We start from the raw sequence: 23,047 nt of genomic DNA on the forward strand, positions 1-23,047 counted from the left end.
AAAATACTTTACGCATACGCAGCAGTGGAAACGCTTGTACGGATGCCGTAGGCGTGTCTTCAATTGACGCAACGCGTTCGTACGCAGTAGTGGAAACGAGCCTTAAGCCAGATCGTCCCTACTCTTTCTTGCCGACATGTCGGTGACGCACGCCCCGCCCACTGGGTTAGTCTATCTCTTATAAGGTCCATGCGCTGCGCAGGCATGCAAAATGGAATGATCTTGAAATGAATCAATGCAGAGAAGTTATTACGATTTTTAGAACACAGAGGAAGAATTAAAGGCTTAAAGGGTTACTTTAAATTATAATTTTGATATGTACATATTTTTTATCTTACATATACACCTATTTATATGCATTTACTATTTCTTACATTAATTTACCGTATTTTTGACCTTGCTGATGTTTACAGAAAGCTCAATTTCATTTAATTACTTAGCGTTACATTCCTAATCAGAGGTTTTTCGGTTTCAGACACATACACTTCATTATCCATGAAAGCGCTGCGATCGCAAACGATGGAGGCAGAATCTTAGTAGAGCTCCTGTCTTAGCAAAATTTAGCTTTTCAGCTAGACTTCAACTGCTATGTAACTGGACTCTCCCAATCTTTTTTTTTTTCCTCCATCATCACATCTATCCAGCTTTACCAAACACATTCACTATACACACCTGGGAGACACTATTTATTGTAAATGAACACAGCTTCCTCCCCTTTTGACTACACTCATGGATTCAATCGAATTTTAGGAAATTTTCTACTTCTCCTTTTCTTTCTGTAGGCTGTCCTTTTTTTTTTTCTATTACTTTTGGGCCATTTATTTCCCATCTTTCCTTCCTGGCGTCTTGAATACGTATAAAATGTACGAAGTTCCTCTCCTCTCCTCTCCGAAGTTTTACTCTCCTCTGAAACACAAAATTGCCCTTTTTTGTGTACCTTTCCTTCGCACCTAAGCTTGATTTTTCCCCATCGGTGCAGAAAAACTTAGCAAGTGCAAAACAAGACATCTGTCTACTTTGTCTGTTATTAGAAATTTCTCGGCGGCCAACCTCGCAGACAGCATCATTTCGCTTTTTTTTTGGGGGGGGAAGGGGGTTCAGCTCTGACTTCGGAGTTTTGAGATCTTCATGCGAGCTGCGCTTTGCATTAAGCTGTGTTTAGTAGTTTGAAGTGTTAACTACTGAGCCCTGTGATGCCGATAAAAGCGGTACAATTGCTTTTGTTGAAAGTTCCAAAGCTCGAGCGTTTTTTGGGAACAATAAATTTTATCAAGCTATCATCGATTCTCTGTGCATTCACTCCATTACGAACCCTTATATATATATATATATATATATATATTGCGAATCCACATTTAATAAATGCCAATATCAATATCCATTTTCCCTAGCACTTCGGGAAGACTTCAACTGAATGCGATACACAGCTTGGTTACGACGTTAGGGAAAAGAAATATTTCCCATCAAGTTCTAATCTTAGCAGCGCACCAGGCCAGCCAATACGGGTTTTATCACTTGTTACACTTACTAAAGAAAGCTGGGGCAGTTTCCTTTAGAAAAGGTGTGCGCAAAGCTTTCACTTTTACAGCCCTATCTTCCAAAACTTGACTAAAGGTAGAATGAAAAGTAAAGCACAAAACAGTTTGGCTATTCCCAAGAATGGAAGAATAAGTAAGCATCTGAAAATCCTAACTAGTTTTGTATCCCAGCTGCTACTGCAGAAGACATGCAATTTTTATGACAATGATAACAGATTATGAAAAGTAATTTTATTGTTATTATTTTTTTTAATATTTTCCTTTGACACTTCTGCACATTGCAGACTTACAAAGAAAATTTTGTTTCCAGATTAGAATGAATTATTAATAAATGGTAAAGTTTGCATAGTAACAGCTGCACACCTTTACATTGCTATATTCAATTATTTCTCAATTTGAAAAAATAAAGTAACATACAGGGTTGTTCAAAAAATAAAATTTTTATTTCAATTACAATCATGACACTTTCATGATTCAGTTATGAATCAAAAAAAGTAAATCTCATAAAAGAAAACACATTTTATCAAGGAATAACATGTAAATTAAGGATTTGATGAAAATTTTTTCAAGGTGGACAGCTTAAACAAATTTTTACATTTAACTTTAAAAGAAAAAAAAAAGAAGAGGTTAAAACATATAATTTTATTTTATATTATTTTGATAAATCTAAACAGATTACAGTTAACACGTTGACTGTCGAGCGCATATTACCTGGTTTACCATGAACAAGAATTTTTTTATTATGCGATGTATATTATATTGAAGTATTATCTACAGAAGATAAGGTGAGTTATATAATCGTGTTTAATACATTTTTCGTGTTAGGGGTCCCCCGTGATTTCCGTGGCTCTGTAGACCATTTTTTGCTATTTATTATTGTTCAAACCATTGTAGTAACAATGGTATTTAAAAATTTATCAGTATCGATATTTCCTTTAAGTATTTTTACTATTGGTCGCGTTGCCGGTGACCCCCATGGCGCTGTAGTCAAGTCGAGTGCCAGCCACCGGTGACCTCCACGACAGTCAATGTGTTGATATAACAGCAAGACATTAAAACTCGCATGTCTCATCCCAAGGTTTAAATATACGGGGCAATCAAAAAATTTCGTTTAGGGGCATCGCTGCAGTGTACGTGCAAAGTAGCACAGCGCCAATGCAGATGTTATTACTATGGTATTTCTCTATTTCAAAGGGTGTGTGGAGATGCTCGAATGTTAACAGTGGCAATGTTATTACCATATATGTTCAAACAGAACCAACATGCTGCTATTCTTTTTTGGCTGCCGAAAGCCAAAAATCGGTACACATTTCTCAGAGAAAGAAGCATACCTGTCAAAACCACCGTTGTGGAATAGTGCTCTATGTTCAGTGATGATTCGGAATTCATCTTACGATGCAATTCGATCTGGGAGGCCCTCCACATCCATTACAGACAAAAACAAGTGGGTGGTTGATGTAGGGCGGAACGCTGCATATCGCTTTGTGCATCTCAAAGGATCCCGACATAAGCATTACTGGGCAGGAGTTAGGCTACCGTTAGATCTGCAGCCAGTGGATACCCTGAGCGTTGGATTCCGAACAAATATCTAACCGGATGGCTGTTTGCCTGGAGCATCTCATGTGTTTCAATGTTGGTGGCAACTTTCCTTGAGCACACTGTTGCAGGCAGTGAAAGCTGGTGCAACCATCGGGCACCTGAGTCGAAAGTGTCGACTATGCAGTGGTGTCATCCTTCGTCCCAAGAAGTTCAAGAGCCAATCATGTGAGGAAAACGTGATGTTTATCCTGTTATTTGGTTTCCATTACCCACTGATTTCAAGGATCCAGATGTCACCATCACTGGGGAACGGTACTGCGAAATGTCCGGGGAAAATGCGGAATGGGATCATAATACACAGCCCCATATCGAAATCTCGTAATGTCAAAGTTATACACACTAAAGTGGGAGACACTCGAGCCCCTGCCTCACAGTCGTGATTTCTGCCCATGCGATTATCATGCCTTTTTTAAGGCACCACCCTTAAAAAAGTCCTTGAACGGTTCCAGTCGAATGGAAATGTACAGCAAGCAATTTTGGAGTTCAAGCAGCAGAAAAAGGAGTTTTACTTAACCGTTATATTTAATCTGGTAAAGCAATGGGATGATTGCCTATGTGTTTCAGGCAATTTTACATAGTTGGCATACCAAATCGGAACTTTACCACCTTCGAATGGAAACTTTTTGATCGCCCCTTATATAAAGCAACAAAATACATCGAAAGGGCCTCTATTCATTAAGTAATTTTAAATAAATTATATGCAGTGTGACAAATGCAAAAGCAGCTGATCAAATGATACATTCATCTGTTAAAAATCTTTTAAAACCTCTACAAGTACTTTTACTCGTCCCCCAGAAAAACATAAATTGAGCAAGGCATATCTCAGATAACAGAAATAAGTTGCATGAAATTTAAATGGGAAAGAAAAAGTTCTTACTGAAATGAATAACCATTTTTCATATCTACTTTATATTTTTTAATTTTCTGTATTTAATTTAAATGCATTTAACACACTTCCAGCAGCTGTTCTATGAGGAAAAAATGTTTTAATTATTACCAAAATCAAAGAGGAGGCTATATCTTAGATGGCATTTTAAAGTTAATGCTTCATACCAAGCATGTTGTTCATCTGATGACAAATCATTCTCTCATTGCTCTTGGCCAGCTAATTATATCAAGCAGATGTTTCTAAAATTTGCTGCATTTATAAGAAATCTCATTCAGCAGGAAGAAAGAGGTTATCTACATAACTACAGCCAATATTAAAAACATTTTCCTTCCTCTATATTATCTACTAACTAGCTCCTAATGGTTATTATGTATGTGTGTGTAGGTATGAATAAAATTATATTTCAGATAAGACTCAAATCAGGCTCACAAATGAATGTAGTATAAGAATTTTATAAGGGATAAAATAGATCATAAACAAAGAGGAAAGGGAATATTTTCACCTAGTTATCTTAGTCTAATCAAGGGCCCTAAGGCTTTTGTAGTTTGAGACCACTCCCTACATATAATCTCCAAAAATAATATGCACCTCTATACTTATGAGAACCTGGATAATACCTGTATCTTTAGATGGCAATATAAAAATTAATATTAATTACATGCCTTTCCTTAATTTGTCTGCATAATTAACATATGGATAAGCTGTGCTAAATATTTACTTTTTCCTACCATAAATCATACTACTAATATAACAATGAAAATTTATAACCAAATTTAAGCAAAGAATATTACATGAAAATATACCACTTTTAAATTCACTTCAGTGTAGCAAGTTAAATTATTACAAGATTCTTGCCTCTTGGCAAAGCAAACAAAATAAAATTTTATAATCAATTATCACATATTGTCCTTCATTATTTCTGTCATATGCTGATAAAATGCTTTGCTAATTATGTTACCATTACATAGCTCATCTTACTGTATACAGAATAATGTACCTTTCTGCAACTTTTTTGGCATAAGAGGGAACAGAAATGAATCAGATATACATAAATGCTATATCCTAAAAACATCACAGCACGTGAGAATGAACAAACCTAGTAACATACAAATTCATAAAAAAGAATTTCATTGCAAAAAGTTCTAAACTCATTAATTATACATTTGAACAAAAACAAATGGGTTAAATTTGTTGAAAATTCCCAATAAATATAGCAAGCATACTTATTTATTCTCCCTCCCCTCCACCACTTGCTATTAGTTAATCTGCCCTTGCTGCACACAATTTCATATCCTAATAATTTATTTGTCTACACTCCATAAAACAAAAATGCAAGAACTCATAAAATTATTATTTAGAAAAGGAATGTCATTTTATTAAGACCACATTCCTATATATTCAATTCAAAAGAAAGAATGTTCATTAAACTTAATATTTAATTCAACCTTCATACTTTATTAATTTTCATGTCTTAAATGTGATGGTGAATTTTTCTTTGTCTTTCTCCTTTACATATAACACAGAACTTATCAAACTAGATTACTTTGATCTTTTTATGCATTACAAAAAATTATTTTAGGGAGCAAGGATAAATTTTTCAAATTTTATTCAGTTTTTACTCTACAACAAAACTCAGATAAGCCAAAAATTTCCACAAGTTCACCTGAATGTCAAAATTCAAATGTATATTAACTTTCTTTGATCAAAGCTGAAATGCTGATAACTTGAATTCTCCCTTCATTTCAGTTTTAGCTTATCAAAATGTACATGCGTGTTATTTATAAATTTTAGTATATGCTACATTTATGCTCATTAAATGCATTTGTATAATAAATTATGCTAATTTGTAAATGTCAGAGAACAAATTTTAAACATGTATTCACAAATACACTGTAAAATTTTATGACCATATGAAAAGAACTGCTCAATCAATAAAAAGAAAACCAAACACAACTGAAACAATGCACAGTCAAAACCAGAGTATGACTTCTTATGATAGAATGAATTTCCCAGACTTAATTATAAAAAATAAACCATGACCCACAATCCCAGTTTTCATGCATGGTGGCTCTTCATCCTTTTCCGTCTATAAAATAATTATTATTTAAATTAATATATAACAGCTACATTTGCAACTCTAAGCGAGCTTAAACAAACCAGAAAATGATACTAAAAAATCTATAACATGTAAATAAAAAATTATTCAAATAAACTTGTTTAACAAAAACACAAATATTTTGCGTTAGATACAAAATCTAGGATATTACATCAGCATATGTATCTTCTTTTTTAAGTTACAAACCATGTGAATGATTCACTGTTATTTACATCTCATTATTCCAATTATAAATAATCTGAAAATCACAGGCTATAAATTATGATACAAAACAGATCCAATACCAAGACTGATAAATTTCACACATATATATTTGTTCAATACATATAATATTTTTTTAAATCATACTTCACAATTATGTAACACAAACACATTTAAAACACAAAGGAAGCTTTGAACAAACAAAAGACAAGAAAAACTAATTTTGACAGCCTATAGTTGTTGGACAAAAGCTTAATATGAAATTTCCCTTTCTCAGAATATTCATGCATTCTTACATACACTTTATATATTAACACTTTATATATTAATTTATATTTTTAATAACAGAATACATATTTCTTACCAAAAGAGAAATCAGTAGATGAATGAACAATAATGCAGATAAACAAGAAGTTAATAAATTATCTGACTGAATGTGACTTTCAACATATCACACTACACTAACCATAGCGAGAGATGAATAACTATACTAGAAAATAAAATAAATGTATATGCTCTTTAGCTCTCAAATGAAAAGTAATATCTACAAAAGGAACAATGCTATAAAAGAGGAGGGGAAATAAAATTACCAATTAAAAAATTATAAATTATCCCTTCAGCACAAATAAAAACAAAGCAGAAAAGACACACAATCCTGTTATGAAGATGAAAAGTAACACACACAAAAATAACTTTCTTCTAAAATATTTTCTACATTAGAATATCAACAGGAATAAATTACATGCATGATCTTCAAAATGAAATTTAAAACATCAACAACTGTATCTTTTAACAAATCTTCAAACTAATAAAATAACTAAATAAATGCAATTTTATACACAAATAACATAAGAATTCTTTTTGCTTCATTTATTTGAAATGTTTGATTTCATACTTTCTTAAATAAAGGCTACACTTAAGCATTTCTGAAAATATTGATTTAGATTCATACACGAGATTATAGGAACTTTTCGAGGGTAGTCTATATTTTGGGGTACCACTTGGATTATCGCCAAGCTGTTATTTCACTTATGGCAACCTGGGTACTTTTCGGAAAACCTACTACGATGTGATTGGTTGTAATGTGTGATTTTGATTGTTGAGAGAATATTTCTCATGGCTTATTTCTGCATGGATGTTAGTTACGAAGTTCGTTGCTTACTTTGTGCTTTACATTGTAAACTGAATGCCGGTGGCAAGATTAACCCTCCGAGGGCCATGGTCGGCTACCCAGTCATGAGATTTTTTTTGTCTCTTGGTATATATTAACTTATAAATTACGATATTTTGCTTTCTTACATTCTTTAATAATATAAATGTCATCTTAATAAATGAAAGCTTATGAAAACAGAGCCTGAAGTAATTAAATATACAAATTTAGCTAATAAAGGCTCTTAAACGCAGGTCTTCATGACAGATTCAAAAACAGAGTTCGTAGCCACATTTTAGTTAAAAAAATAAGCACCTATAAGCACTTTTCAAGCGCATTTTAAGGAAAAAAAAAAAAAAAAAAGCACCTGCCTAATTACATTCTGAAGCTTTGGCTATTTTCACTAAGTTGTTACAATAACATGTAAGTACTGAAATGTCTTCATAGGCCACATAAAATTGGTTTGGGGGCTGCATGTGGCCAGTTTGAGACCACTAGGATAGCTGACAATCTTGAGGTTGCATTATGTTGCTTAGAAATGAGATACTTATTTTAATTCTAAAATAAAAAATACAACATTTATTTATTCGAGACCAAATTATTCAAAAACCTATGTTGAATGACCATATATTTTGATTAATTACTTAATCTTACTTTGAAAAGACATGTTTGGCCTTAAAAAAATTCAGGTATTCAGTTTCTTTGTACTTTTTATAAAAATAACAGTGATAAAAAAAAAAAAAAAAAAAAAAAAAAAAACTTTCACATCAGAATAAAACAGATAACAATAACAAAAATTTTCTAAATGTTTTAAGAATTATTTCATAAACATGTTTTCTTAAGAATGATTATTTCCGTCTTTTAAGACAGATTTATTACTCACATTATTTTAATGGTCATGTTCTCATGCTCAAATATAAAACAGCTTATTTATCATCTTGGTTGGAAGCAATATACATAAATGAGTAAATTATTCAATCTTTTAAAAACAGATAATATATACATGCAAGATATTTTTACAAAAAGCTGTAACAGGGTTAAATTTAAGAAAAGAAGCTTGTAATGTTATCACTATTGGAACGTCTAATTCAAACAGAAAATACCAAATCACAAATTTAAGTAAAATGACAATGCATAACTCAGATCTTCGTCATAATTTGGAACAGAAGACATCAAAATAAAGAAAATCCTGTGGCATAATTGCATTGGATAGGAGGCTAAATAACAGATTTTGAATGCCTTACTATTATTAAGTAATAAAAGAAAACTGAGAAGTATCATAAAGTATAAATTCATTAATTAGCAAAGCATTCCACATAATGCATAAATTGCTCATCTTTAGTAATACACAAATCAAAATAATATGACGACCATATAATAATACAGAATATAATTTTTAAGTCTGAATTACAAATTCAGTATGAGCACTGTTTTGATTTATTAGAAGCACAGCTTCTTCATACGAAGGAGGGGGATTTTCAACATTTAACGAACTACTGTCTACATTCATATTAATATCATGTTCTGCAATCAAATGTGAAGTCTGCTGTGTTCCACCAATCACAGTTTCGTAAGATGGAGGTCTAGTCAGATTACTACAGCTCCTGAAAAAATGCTGATCATTAATTCATGTACTTACCATATATACAAACTTTTTACAAAAAACATTAAATGCAATAGATGTTTCCACAAGGGGAAAAAAAAGTCTGTAGCATCTAAGGATGTCTTAACTACATACTGCTTACTTCTACTCATTGTTCAGCCTTAACAGTTACCTGTGCATATCAGCGAGTTACTGCCTTTTTAGACTGGCTGTACATAAAATATACTGCACAAAACGCAAAAGTTAAATTTCCCTACTGCTGGTAAGTTAACTAAAATAATACAACAAAAAATTTAATTTTCCTGGATCATAGCTGCTGGATGGAACTTTATAATATGGTAAATGTCGACAACACAAACTGGGTTGGATATTCAAATCTCAATTAACATACAATATTTACTATCTGTGGCGAATCTCGCTTTTCATGTCTATTCCTGAATCAGCGACAAAAAAAGCTAATGCCGGTTATCTCAAATTAAACTACGCCAGTTGCCCTGAAATCTACATAATCTTCTGGACTAAGCGCTGATGAAATGGGGCACAAAAGGAAAGCATAATCTTTAATTATTAATAAAATTTAACGAAATGTTACAAGTTAGCATGCAGATTATTTATTCAGATAAGCATGTGTTCTCACATTTATTCTCAATAAAATTATAGCATATGAAACATACAAGGTTCAGCTATTAATTTCCAGGACTGACGTAACTGTAGGAGAACAAAAAGTCGGAAGATGGCGCTAATGACTGAATATTGAAGAGCATTTTCTTGCACATGTGCAGTGCATCGGCGCCATTCTGAAGTAAGTGGTTCTCGTGGAAAGGCGCACTAAAATGTAGCTCTTAAATTTTTATTGTTGAAGCGAAAATGGATCAAAGAATTAACATTACATTTTGCTTCAAATTGGGCAAGACAGCTGATGAAACCTACAAAATGTTAAAACAAGTTTATGGCAAGGAAGCATTATCCCACTCAAGAACTTTTGAATGGTTTAAACGCTTTCGGGACGGGCGCGAAAGCGCCGAAGATGATCCACACACAGGTCAGCCGCAGCCTGTATGCACGCCGGAAGGAATTGAAAAAGTTCGTGATATGGCGAAATGTGATCGTCGATTGACTATTCGAGTACTCGCCAATGAATTCAACATGGACAAAGAGACGGTTCAGCAAATTTTGACGCAAGACCTAGGCAAACGCAAGATTTGTTCCAGATTCGTTCCTTACCATTTATGGGACGAACAAAAGCAAATGAGACTGGACGCATGTAGTGTACTTATCAACAACGCTGATGCTGACCCTGTGTTCCTGGATAGGATAGTCACGGGACACGATCTTGGTGTTATCAATATGACCCTGAAACCAAGCGTCAAGGCTCCGAATGGCAGTCTCCAAGTTCACCAAGGCAGAAAAAATTTCGATTTGAGGTCCAAAATCAAGGTCATGTTAATTGCTTTCTTCGATTGCGATAGACTCATTTATCATGAATTTCTTCCTCCTAACATGACTATCAATGGACAGTTCTACACAGAAGTTCTTGACCGACTTCGAAAACGAATTCGTAGAGTGAGGCCTCATTTTCAACAAAATAGAAGTTGGCTGCTGCTACAATGACAATGCCCCGCCCACACATTGCGTTGCCTGTGAGGCGATTCTTAGCCCAGCATGGTATCGTTGAAATGCAGCATTCACCATATTCTCCAGACCTAGCACCCGCAGATTTTTACTGTTTCCTAAGCTGAAAAATTCACTGAAGGGAACAAGATTTCAGGATGTCGAAGACATCAAGAAAACTGTAACGTCACTATTAAAGAGCATTCCAAAAGAGGACTTTAAAACTTCTTTCCGAAATTTGTACAGCCAAGCACAGACGTGCATTACGGCTGATGTGGATTACTTTGAATCATATTAAATAGCTATGTGTGTAACCTTTTTTCTTCCGAGTTATTCCATAAGTCGTGGAAATTAATAGCTGGACCTTGTAATTCTTACCTTGTAAATCCTATTTCTAGAGACGGGTAATGGAATTCCTGCAAGAAATGAAAAATTTAAAAAAATAGCCTTATAAATAAAGTATTTTACTTAGTACATACTTTAATTACTAAAATTAATTTTTTATAAAGAGCAAAATAAATATACATAATCAGTATTAATAATAATGTAATACTACACTGAACAGTAAAAGCTCGACTATCTAGCATTCAATTACCAGAAAACCAGAAAACTCAATTAACTGGAATAGTAACCAGAAAACTCAATTAACTGGAATAGTTCTCAAATAAAATTCAGTTACTGAGATATTTTTAATGTCATTCTAAAGCTCATTATACTATTAGCACATATGCATTATAGCAAACAATGTGATTTAGCACCAATAATGGATAAGCATCACATTACAACCCAATCATGTCACCTTGGTTTTATATAAACCCGATTAATTCTCAACAAGCCGGTTAAATTTTTGCAAAGAAGGATACAAGACTCGTTTCTCCCCCTCACATTTAGGGGAAAAAGATTAATATTTTGGATATCCCTTCTATAGGATGCAATAGAGCAACAGCATGCAACAGAGTATTTTTGAAATCGCAGGAACCCTAGCATCAAAAAGGGGATGATATGTGACTTTATTTGAAAATGGATATACAATGGCAATTTAGCAAGAGAAATTAAGATAAGCAATTTAAGTTTCTTTATACACTCTTTTGCAAAAAAATCGAAGCACTCCATAAAGGAAGTGGTTGTTTTTGACGAAATTGAACACGTGTATAGCTCATACACAAATAATAAAATGATTAAAAAATCAAGGTCACAGTACCTGTTCACAGCTCACAATCACCCATTGAGTGTTCAATTTAGTAGTTGGTCAAACCGTCCCTGGTGGCAATGCATGCTTGAATTCGTCGAGGCAAGGAGTGGTAGAGGTTCCTAATGTCATCCTGTGACACATTCTGCCAGGCATTCATCAGTTGTCGCTCCAGATCTGCGATATTTTGTGGTGCCTGAATCTGGCAGCCTACCATGTCCCAGACATTCTTGATTGGCGAAAGGTTTAGAGACCTTGCTGGCCAAGGAAGAGTATCAACCGCACGGAGGCAGTCCAGAGATATGCGAGCAGTATGTCGGCGGGCATTATCTTGTTGGAAAATGGCCCCGGGATGACGTGCCATGAAAGGTAATGCAACCGTCCGCAAGATGATACTAATATATAAGCTGAGCTGTTAAAGATGTATGGAGGATGAGTAAAGACGACCTGCTGTCATAAGAAACAGCACCCCACACCATCACACAAGGAGTTATGGCTGTATGCCTTTGTAAAACAATGGCTGATTGGGACCGCTTGCCCCGTCCTCTCTAGACACGAACACGGTGGTCATCTGCTTCAAGAGTGAAGCGGGACTCATTGCTAAACACTGTACGATGCCAGTCTGATGGCAGCTATGATGATCGGCTGCTACACTAGTCCAGACGACTCCGCCAATGTTGTGGGGTCAAACGTCTTAAAGACTTCTGTGAGCATAACCCCGCCTCAGACAAGAGCCGTGAGATGGTGGACGGTACCACGGGAGATATAGACATGGCTGTAGTGTGTTGAATAGTCAACAATGATACAGTTGGGGTGGTTCGGACCTGACAAACAATCATCTTATCTTGCCTCGCATTTACTCTCCTTGGCCTTCCAGAGCCTTCATTTCCTCGGCAATTTCCTTACAGCAAATATCTTTGCACAGCAGTGTCTGCACGCTGCAGATGACGGCCTACTGCTCAGTATGACCATCCATCTTCCTGCAACCCTATAATGCGACTACGTTCGAAGTCATTTAGTTGTCTGTAAGGTCTTCGATATCATCATAATGGCATCTTTAGTTGCTTCTTTACATAATTACAATGGCAGCAACAAAAAAGATAAATTTTTCGCCTCTGTTACTGGTTTTATACTTTGTGAACTGTGCACTAGAAATAAGCGCTATGATCACAATTCCCGTTCATTTGCCTTGAATCTTTGATCATTTGCATGTTCGATCAAGATGTTTTTGTATAAATTTCATCACGATTGTAAAACGTCATTCTTTGTACTTCAGTTTTTTTTGCAAAAGAGTGTATTATATATATGTAACTGTAAATTATCTAACTAAATAAAGAACAATTTATTCCTTTAAACTTTAGCTGGAATGATAGGCACAAGTTTGGCCATTAACCAGTTCAGGACCAGAGTCGCGTATACGCGACACAACGATTCCACTCCTACCAGCCCACAATCTGTATATGCGATGCAACGATTCTGCTTCTACGAGCCCAAAGTCCCGTATACATGTCATTAAAACGGAACGATTTATTTGAATTTTTAAAAGCCAGTAAATGGAGCTAAGTGGTCATTGTTTTCACATGGGTTGATTCATATGGCATTTGACCTTCATGTACTGGCATTAGTTTTTGTTTTGTGCTTCTGGTATTGAGAGATTTATTGAAATAAACAAACTGGAAATCATGACTCTTTATAAGTACGCCTGTGAAATAAAGGGGCACAGGCGTTTTTGTTTATTTCGTTAGGATTTTCTTTTTGTTGTTGTTTTTCTATTTATTTTGAAACTTAAGCTTTCTTGTTTAATTAAAAAGTAACATTACAACATTATTACAAAAGAGGAAAGATTATCAGCTGTCTCGACGCATAATGCGTCTTGCTCACATTTCTCAGGAAAGAGCCAGCGTTTTTGTTTTTCTTATTCGATTTAATAGGTCATTATATATAATGCCAAACCTCATTGATGCCAATACAGTTGCCAGCCAAAGACTAATTGGTCAAGTTAAAGGAAACTCCATCGCGGAATTGAACTGTGACAGAGCCATATCGACTATCATAACCAGACTTAGGACAAATCACTTAAAAGGGATGAGGATTTCTGCAGACGGACAGCGTAGTTACACTAACATTTGTCCTCAATTGCCCAGATGACATCCCATTGTCTCGCCATCACATCTTCAGCTGCCCAGCAATCCAGGCCAGACTGTTTAACATCGGCATTGAAGACCCAGTGGACCTACTTTATACTGATAGAGCTGCCGAGGTTTCAAAAGCTGTCTTTGACAGCTTCGAAGCTATATAATTGCACTTTGTCATAGACACGACATCATCATCATCATATAATGCCTTGAATGCTCATTATGTATAATGACACAGGCATTATATTTTGTTATATAATGTATTTTACATGTAATGAAATTATATATAATGTATATATTGACGTGATCAGTAACGGATATCGCGCCAGTGTGGGGGGGGGTCTTTCATTGATCACTTTCGGTCATCATGGACGCTGTTTTCGATTTAGAATAACAGGAAGTTTTCTAATATAAACCTGTTGTCACACAGGTTTTCAAGATGAAATGTTTCTGAGCGTCTCTTGAAGAAGTTTTGGGACATGTGTTGGGGTTATATTCAGTTTCATTCCTTTAGCCATGGCTAAGAGACCTTACTTAAAAACTTAAAAATTTGTCCAAAATCACCAGACACTATACCTTTCCGTCCAACTGGAAGACAGTTTCCGAAAATTTACGTTGACGGAAAAGTAATAAAAGTAGGAGAAGACGCGTTGTGTGCGCTAAAACCAAGGAAAAGCCGAAAGCAAAAAACGTATTTTGAGTGCGAAATATGCAATGTAGGACTGCGTGTCGATCCTTGTTTTGAGTTATTTAACACACAGCAGAATTTTTAAATTGGAATTTAATTACCTACAGGTAATTCTTACTTATTTCTGCATGTATAGTTATGATTTTAGTATTTTGCCAGTTTAATTTATTTATATTAATGTGATATTTTTTATATTAATACACATTAAAAACAAGTACATTAAATACGCAACTTCAAAAATTTAAGTCATAATATCAAGATGCTGATTTTATACGATTTTTTTTTTTTTTTTTTTGTAAAATTAGGCTTAACTGCTGAAAATGCGCAGGCCGGTGGCTACTATCCATTTCAGCAGGTCCGGTCCCGTGACTGCGCTTCGTTCTCCCGCCGCTGGTCCTTACGGGGTTAATGTTCAAAGCATCTTAATTGCTTCCCCCTCCCCATGTAAGCAGATTTTTCCATTAAATTTCTCTGAGCTCTGCTTTTCACCCACCCAAGACCAACGTCGCATAGTCGTGACGCAACAATTCCACTCTTAGCAACCCAATGTCGCATCTGCGTAACTTGAAAACAAAATGATATTTTTAAATTTTTAAATGCCAGTAGATGGAGATAAAAAGTAACGGTTTTCACTTGGGTTAAGTCATGTGGTTTTTGAGCTTCATGTATAAGCATCAGTTTCTGGGTAAAAATATATTTACGGATACCCTCTGGCGAAAATTGGCAATTTTTGTTGGTACATGGATCATGGATACCGAGTTCGTGCAATTCTTTGACTTGTTATTTTGGCTTGTGTAGTGGCGATTTTTGCGCCAAAATAACAAGACAAAGAATTGTCCAAACTCGGTATCCATGTACACATCGACTTATTTTCACTTAAAAAAATATCACAGAATTACACAAACTTGGCATTACGCACTTTCTTGACTTCATCCATGTACACATCGACATATTTTTACTTAAAAAACATCAGAGAATTGCACAAACTAGGCACTGTGTTCTCCCTTGACTTTGTCCATGCACATATAGAACTATATTCACTTAAAAAGTCAAAGGAGCAGCCAACAAAAAAATATATAATCTCAATAAACTATACTTTAAATCAAGCAATGAAATAACATAAAAAAGAAATTCATCTTTGCACTACACAAAGAAAATATCCACTTATCTTATTTACGAATTAATAGTCAAACAAAGTTCAGGCCCACCAGCGGCCGAGCAGTAAAGTCGCTGAACACTGGTAGTTTGGTCCGAGGTTCGAATCCCGCAAACGGGCTGGCTGCATGGGCGTTTTCGTGGTTTTACCCATGTGTAACGTGTATACGAGCCAGTTTCCCTCAGAAAGTCCTCCACGAAGGCATCCCTCCCCTTAGGCAGATAGCCCTCGAGGCTTTGCCATAATCACACACACACAAACAAAATTCCTTAACAGCATCCAAAAACTTCCTAAAATTATCTGAACTAGAATCTGTATGCTGGTGTCACCACATTAAATCGCACCAATTCACAAAATAAGAGTAAAAAATATGCTCCGTAACGCTGTATCGTTCAATCATATGCATTTCCTTCCTACAAACAGGATACTTAATAATGGCTATTAAGTAAACCTTCATTTACACACCAGTCAAGTAATGCTCTTTTCCCCTTTCTTTCCAAATGGTACAGAAATTGGCTAATCTTTGGAATATGGTAACAGGTAGTTTGGCGACATTTTGGTAAGGCGATAAAAGTTACTAGCTAGGACTTTAGCAGTGTACATGGATAAAGTCAAGAGTGTGCGCAATGCCATTTTTGTGCAATTTTGGGATTACGATTCTGCACTTTCTCCCAATTTTGCACCGAATCTTCGTCATGATTAAGCACTTTTATTCCATAAAAGTTCTAGCATAAGTGTAATTCGGCTAGCAGATTGTTGGAAAAAAATGTTGAGTTAAAAAAAAAAACCATGCCTTTACTTCGTGAAAACAAAATGATGTCCAAACAAAAACTAGCAGATTGCTGTAGCAGGGTTGGTCGCCAAATTTTTGCCAAAAAATCGCTAAGTTACCATAATCCAAAGATTAACCCAGAAACTTCAAATTAATGTTCCCACATTCAGCCATTTTACCGTCTAAACCAGAAAATAAGCAATGTATTTCCTAACCAACACACACGACAATCTTTTACAAATTCACCGCAATCATGCGACCAATTATGTCAAACTAGGGTTTCCATAACATTCAACTACTCAGGCTACCATAAATAAACCACCACTTGGTGATAAATGAAACGACAACTTTGTGATAATACAGGGGGTACACTTCTCTCTACACTAACCAGTTTCTGTTCTGTGCTTCTGGTGTTGAGAGATTGACTGGTGTAAACAAACAGGGAATCACAGCTCTTAAGTTAAAGAGACATTGGCGCGTTTGTTTATTTCGTTAGGAATTTCGTTTTTTGTTGTCTCCATTTTTATTCTTCAGGTTTTTCGGTATTAGAATGTGAGGAAGTACATCCAACTCAATACTTTCATTTACGTTGGTTTTTTTTTTTTTTTTTTTTTTTTTTTTTTTTTAAATTAGGATAATGCGTGAAAACACATTTAGCTGACTACAGTGGGTGTAACATTGGCGAACTTCCGTGATGGAAAAACTCAGTTGTCCTTTTTAAAATTTATTTTAAAACTTAACATAGACTTAACTAACTTAACTTTCATAGTTAATTAAAATATAACTTTACAGCATTATTACAGAAGGGGAAAGACATCAGCTTTCCCGATGTGTGAAGCATCTCACATATTCAGCAAAAAAAGCCATCATTGCTCTATGTCAATCCTCGTTTTGAATTATTCCACACACAGCAGAATTATTAAATTGAATCTAATTACCCACAGAGAATTATTGCTTAATTTTCTTTTACATTTCATATTTGTAATTTTGTTTTCATGAGTATAGTTATAATTTTAAGTACTTTGCACATTTCATTTATTTTTATTAAAGTGATATTCTTTATATTAGTACATATTAAGTGTGTGTGTAATGCGTGTGTGTGTGTGATTACGGCAAAGCCTCGAGGGCTATCTGCCTAAGGGGAGGGATGCCTTCGTGGAGGACTTTCTAAGGGAAACTGGCTCGCATACACATTACACATGGGGAAAACCACGAAAACGCCCATGCAGCCAGCCCGTTTGCGGGATTTGAACCTTGGACCGAACTACCAGTGTTCAGCGGCCTTACCGCTCGGCCGCTGGTGGGCAGTACATATTAAGAATTATTAAGAATTAGTATATTAACGTAACTTCAAAAAACTACGTATCTTCAAAAATTGAGGTCATTATATTAAAATGCTGATTTTATATAAATTTTGTTTCTAAAAGTAGGCTTAACTGCTGAAAATGCATGGGTTGGTGGCAACGTTCCATTTCAGAGGTTCGGTCCCGTGGCTGTGCTTCATTCTCCGTGTGCTGGTCCTCAAGAGGTTAACAATCTCCCTGTTCTCAAGAGTGACATTCTATACCAACTCTCATACTCAGAAACTTTTAGTTTATGTTACAATGGCTTTCAAGAGTAAGAGTGGTGATGCTATCAAAGCTTCTAAACTTAAAAGAAGTTTTTTCCCCTCTGACGGTGGGCCCTCAGCCGACTTCGAAATGGTGGTCACTTTATTTTTAAGTCCTATTGGTGGGCCACTTTTGCCTCCTATGAAGGGACAAACAGCTATAGCCATGCCTCCTTCCGGGATTCGAACCTGGGCCCTCCAGTACTGCAATCGGCTCCTCTAACCACTATTACTATCCCCAGAACAACTGAAGATTTTGCGCTCCTTTCTGTGTGCCAAGGATGGAAACATTTCATTCTAAAATGCTGTAAAATCAACTTGGCTCCTCCTGGATGTGGTACCCGGGTACAGATGGCCTCACTTGCCCCACCCAAGCTACGCCACTGATCCAGTTAAAACACATGGTTACATCTTGATATTTTAAATGATTATGCCATAGCTGCCAACCATGAAACATAGAAAGTTGGGTGGAATTTGCACCACTTATTAATGCAACTTCAAAAGAATAAGCCTTCAAAATGACAGATATGATTTTTCTGCAATGTCTGGAACAGTAAATTTAACATTTTTTAAAATGACTTTACAGAGCACAGTTAAAAATCTTTGCACTATTGATAGCATAATTCTGATATAAAATTTACTGAATTAAAACTATAATAATAAATATGCTTTTGGGTTAATTTCATTTGATTTTGTAATTTCTTAAAATTTTATATTGATGAAAACACGCATAAGTAAGAACAATCTCCATAAAATTCAAATGGAATTCATTAGTTTAGTTAAAATAAAACTTAAACAGAAATATTACAGTGAAAACCAAAAATAACAAAATTAAATTTAGATAAATTTTTGTTTCAATAGCATTGCTATAATAACATTGCTACTTATCTGCCCTGCCACAATATGCTTTTCTTTACAATTTATTATAAAACATTTTTATAGCATTTCCTGCTAACAGTCAGAATAGAAAGTTCAGTCAATTCAATCTTCTTCAGAAGTTCAAAAACAAAATTAGAAAGGTGATAGAAGGAACAACAAAATTCACAGAAAAATCCTTTACCCAACCTATACACTGGATTCCAGTCACAAACTAAAATCTCTCTCCTCAAAATTTCTTTACAATTTAGTGATCAGTAGATCTAAAATTAATATTTTAACACATGTAATGTCTTGGCTCAAATTTTATTAAACAGTACCAGTGAAATGTGCTACCTAGTTTGTAATGATTTCTGAACATTACTTTAATTAATTTCTGAGCTTATAATATAATTTTGACTTTTTTGAGGGGGTGGTGGGGGATTACTTATTTCTAGAACTGCAAGATCCCCACACCCATTACAAATTCTTATATTTTGTTAATTGTATAATTGCTTTTACAGAGCATTAAATTATCTCAATGGTCCTAATAGTTATTACTAAGATGCTTTCTTTTTTTAAAAGTTTTCGTTTTTTTATTGAATCAAGTCATTTACAAGTACCTTTAGTTGTGTTTCCAGAGTTGATTAAACATTCATAAATTTTTAACTAAACAATAAATGCACATAAGTGATGAATATTATCTTTTTTTTGGGGGGGGGCAGAACAGCGGTACATTCCAAATAACTGCATTCATATTTTTGCATTTGAAAATGAATTCGAAAAATAAATACGAAGTTTGAATATGAAGTACGAATTACCAAAAATACAACTTACTCGCAATAAAGTTCTTTGTCGGGTTAAAAACATTATCATAGTCTCTTTTCTTAGATACATTATGGTCTTCACTGCTACCATTAATCCTGAGCTTATGAATAGCGGGCCAACCAGCCACATATGCGTGAGATTGGAAAAGACACCATCGTTTTCATCTAAAGCTAAAATAGTTATCACAGTTCCAACAGAAAACAACAATATAGATAATGTAAAGTAACAATAAGATGCACTACTGCAAATCACAATACGTTCATTCTCCTCATCCAGACTGCGTCTGTTTCTCTGTTCCATGTTTTTGCATTCATATCAGCGAAAAAATCTTAGTTATGTCAAAATTCGGAAACTCGATTGAAATAAACATGATTATACAATACTGTACCCATGATAGCAATTTTCTGAAAGTAGTTAAAGTAAAACATTCACATATGAGATACGCATTTTAAAAATATTCAAATAACGGAATCTTAAATTATACTAATTGCTCTGCATCCTATAACAACAAATTGATGCAAATTTTCACCTTTCGTACACAAATGCCAGATTCTTATCCCAAAACGTAAACATCTCTAGATCTGGATCTATCGGTTAAAATTAGCAACAGGTCAAAAGGAAACGAGCACAGTCGATGAACAACAATCCCGATTAAAAAATTTATCAAGGTATTAAAAAAAATTGATGACGAAAACTTCAGGTATATAAGAAACCCGTTTGGATAGGTATCAAACATAAATTTACTTAAAAAATTCATGAAAACATAATCCCTTTAGGATAAATAATATGACAAAATATGCGAGCGCTTTCTGCTTAGGAGAAGGGACGCCTTTGCGGAGGGAAACTAGCTTGTATTCGCATTACACACTGAGGAAAACACGAAAATGAACCATAGAACCAGTTTGCTTGCCTAGAATCAATCCCAGATCAAACTTTCAGTGTTCAGCGGTCTTAAACATTAGGCCATTGGAGGGGCCAGTAATCTATTTCGAGAAAGAATTTGTAAGAGGACATGCATCCATACAAGTGATATGCAACAAAACTGTATCAGTGCAACGAAACATACAACATAAAAATTCCTGGACTGTCAAAAACAATTTTATCCGTCTTTTTAAGCTTCTCTGGAATGGAGGAAGGCTTAAAAAATTTTCCGAGTTCGGAAAAAAACGTTCATCAGAATGTAATATACCCATAGAAAATGTTCAAACTGATATGAAACAAATATATTAATTCAATAGTAGTTTTGATATTATGTTGAATAAGGAATCTTATCCTGTCAGTTTATTATCCTAATCAATTTAGTTCTTCTCTCCCCAAAGGATACTACTAAGAACATATAGTGAATTAGAGTTTCAGAAAGCAATGGTTCCTTTTACGCTGCATTTGGGGAAGAGCATCAGTAAAACAAAATGAGTAGTGTGGATAAAATAAGACAAAAAACTTAAGTGGCCGCCATCAGTGGACGAAGAAAGTGAGTTTCTGGTGGAAGGTCCAAATCAATGAATTGAAAAGTCTAGTACGAGTAAAAATGTCAAAGATAGAGAGAATTTCAGATGGATATCTGTGCTTTTCTCTGGGAAAAGGAGAATATCTAAGAAAGTTGATGCAGTTAATAGGCTGAGTAGAACTGAGCGGAAGAAATTTCTGGCAAGTTTTTGAATATAATTTTGACCTGTGTCAACTTTGAGATAACAGTGGGTATACAAATTTGGATGATCCAAGACGCGTTGATAATCTGAGTGCTTTGTTTTGAAGAACTTGGATATGTTGAATGTGAAGTCTGGCAGCGTGGCCGCAGAAAGGACTAACATAAAGTAATGCTAGTCGAAGTGTAGATTTATATAAGATGAGTTTATCTGAAGTGGCCATATGACTTCTTCTGCCAAGAAGCGGGCGCATAGTTTCAAACGTGATATGAATTTTTTCCACAGTTTCCCTAAGATGTTTCTGAGATGTCAATTTTTTAACTAGAATGACTCCCAGATATTTAGTCCCAGTCAGTTTCTTCGTCAAACAGAGGAGGTCTTGGTAGATTGAAATGTGTTTGTCCTTTACGAAAAATTATTGTTTTTGATTTTTCATTATTAACGATTCTACTTTTATTGGATTATTTCCACTTACCGAACCTATAACATGGACCCTTATCAATAAATTAAAGTCATACTTTACCGGAGCATCCACGTAAAAGACAGCAATAACTTCTGCATTAACCCTTAGCCTGTCGAGTAATTTTCTGCGAATCCCTTTAAAACTGTCGCTAGTTTTGGACCGAACTTCCCGTAAGAAATCGCAAAAATAACCCTAAACCTCTGAAAATTGTCAAGCAGTTCTTTTGTTATTTCCCATTACTCCCAGAATTTTAGATCAATTGTTCCGCCTAAAAGAGATTGATTGTACTGTAACATTAGTAGATGCGAACTGTCAAGAACTTTGCGAATGAATAGCTTCTCTCTGACGGACCCTGGGAGTGCTCTAGGGTAATTGTCCACCAAATACTCATCAACATTTCATGAGTAAACGGTATCAGAACTAAAAGGATATTCTTTCATACAAACATCTCATTTTCGAATAAATTGCTTTTAAAATTTGCCTGTTTTCATTTTTAATTTTTATGCATTTTATAACCAAGTTACCCAGATTTCGAAGTCACTGATTTCACTTCAGATCGATTAAATTGCATTATAATTTATTAATAAAATCTGTATTAACTGGTACATGTTTCATTCCTTCTGTGACACTGTTACAACATTTAAATAGCATTTTTATTAGTTCTCTTGAATGTTACATTATTTTCCGATTTTTTTAGCATAAATTAAAAATCTTTAAAACATTAATCTTTTTCTATATTTTTTATTTGCATGCAAATAATAATTATCTTTTAACAGTTCTATAATTCCTTATAGATATATTCCTTTTTATATTTTTAAGATGTTTAGCATAATATTCGAATAATTATTATAAAAAAATGGTGTTTTATGATTTCTGCAAGTTTAATCAACGGAATATGATGTGACTTTTAAAACTGCTTTTTAAAGAAACTGATAGTGAAAAATAAGGTATATTTCAAACCTTAGGCATCTCTTCTGCTCAAATTCGAATCTTTTTCCG

The 23,047-nt window shown here is 34.6% G+C and overlaps 1 protein-coding gene across 1 annotated transcript; it reads right to left on the bottom strand.

Moving 5' to 3' along the window:
* Positions 1 to 1,959: 1,959 nt before the first annotated feature.
* On the bottom strand, positions 1,960 to 20,528 carry LOC118193146 (uncharacterized). The gene is made up of 3 exons (XM_035364190.2): positions 19,949 to 20,528; positions 11,086 to 11,123; positions 1,960 to 9,097 (listed from the first exon to the last, which is right to left on the bottom strand). Exons 1-3 carry the CDS (start codon positions 20,237 to 20,239, stop codon positions 8,890 to 8,892), a joined length of 537 nt encoding a protein of 178 aa, XP_035220081.1. The 5' UTR covers positions 20,240 to 20,528; the 3' UTR covers positions 1,960 to 8,889.
* Positions 20,529 to 23,047: the final 2,519 nt, after the last annotated feature.

The sequence above is a fragment of the Stegodyphus dumicola genome, chromosome X2 (assembly GCF_044657685.1).
Source record: "Stegodyphus dumicola isolate Sdum_Otavi_A_Nest chromosome X2, ASM4465768v1".
Taxonomy (NCBI): domain Eukaryota; kingdom Metazoa; phylum Arthropoda; class Arachnida; order Araneae; family Eresidae; genus Stegodyphus; species Stegodyphus dumicola.

Bases quoted from the DNA above. Each gene is read 5' to 3' on its own strand.
- LOC118193146 (XM_035364190.2), bottom strand. From the start codon at position 20,239: ATGGAACAGAGAAACAGACGCAGTCTGGATGAGGAGAATGAACGTATT. The intron at 11,124-19,948 runs GTAAGTTGTATT...CATTTCTTGCAG, and splicing joins GACAAAGAACTTTATTGCGA to GAATTCCATTACCCGTCTCT. The intron at 9,098-11,085 runs GTAAGAATTACA...GCATTTTTTCAG, and splicing joins CTAGAAATAGGATTTACAAG to GAGCTGTAGTAATCTGACTA.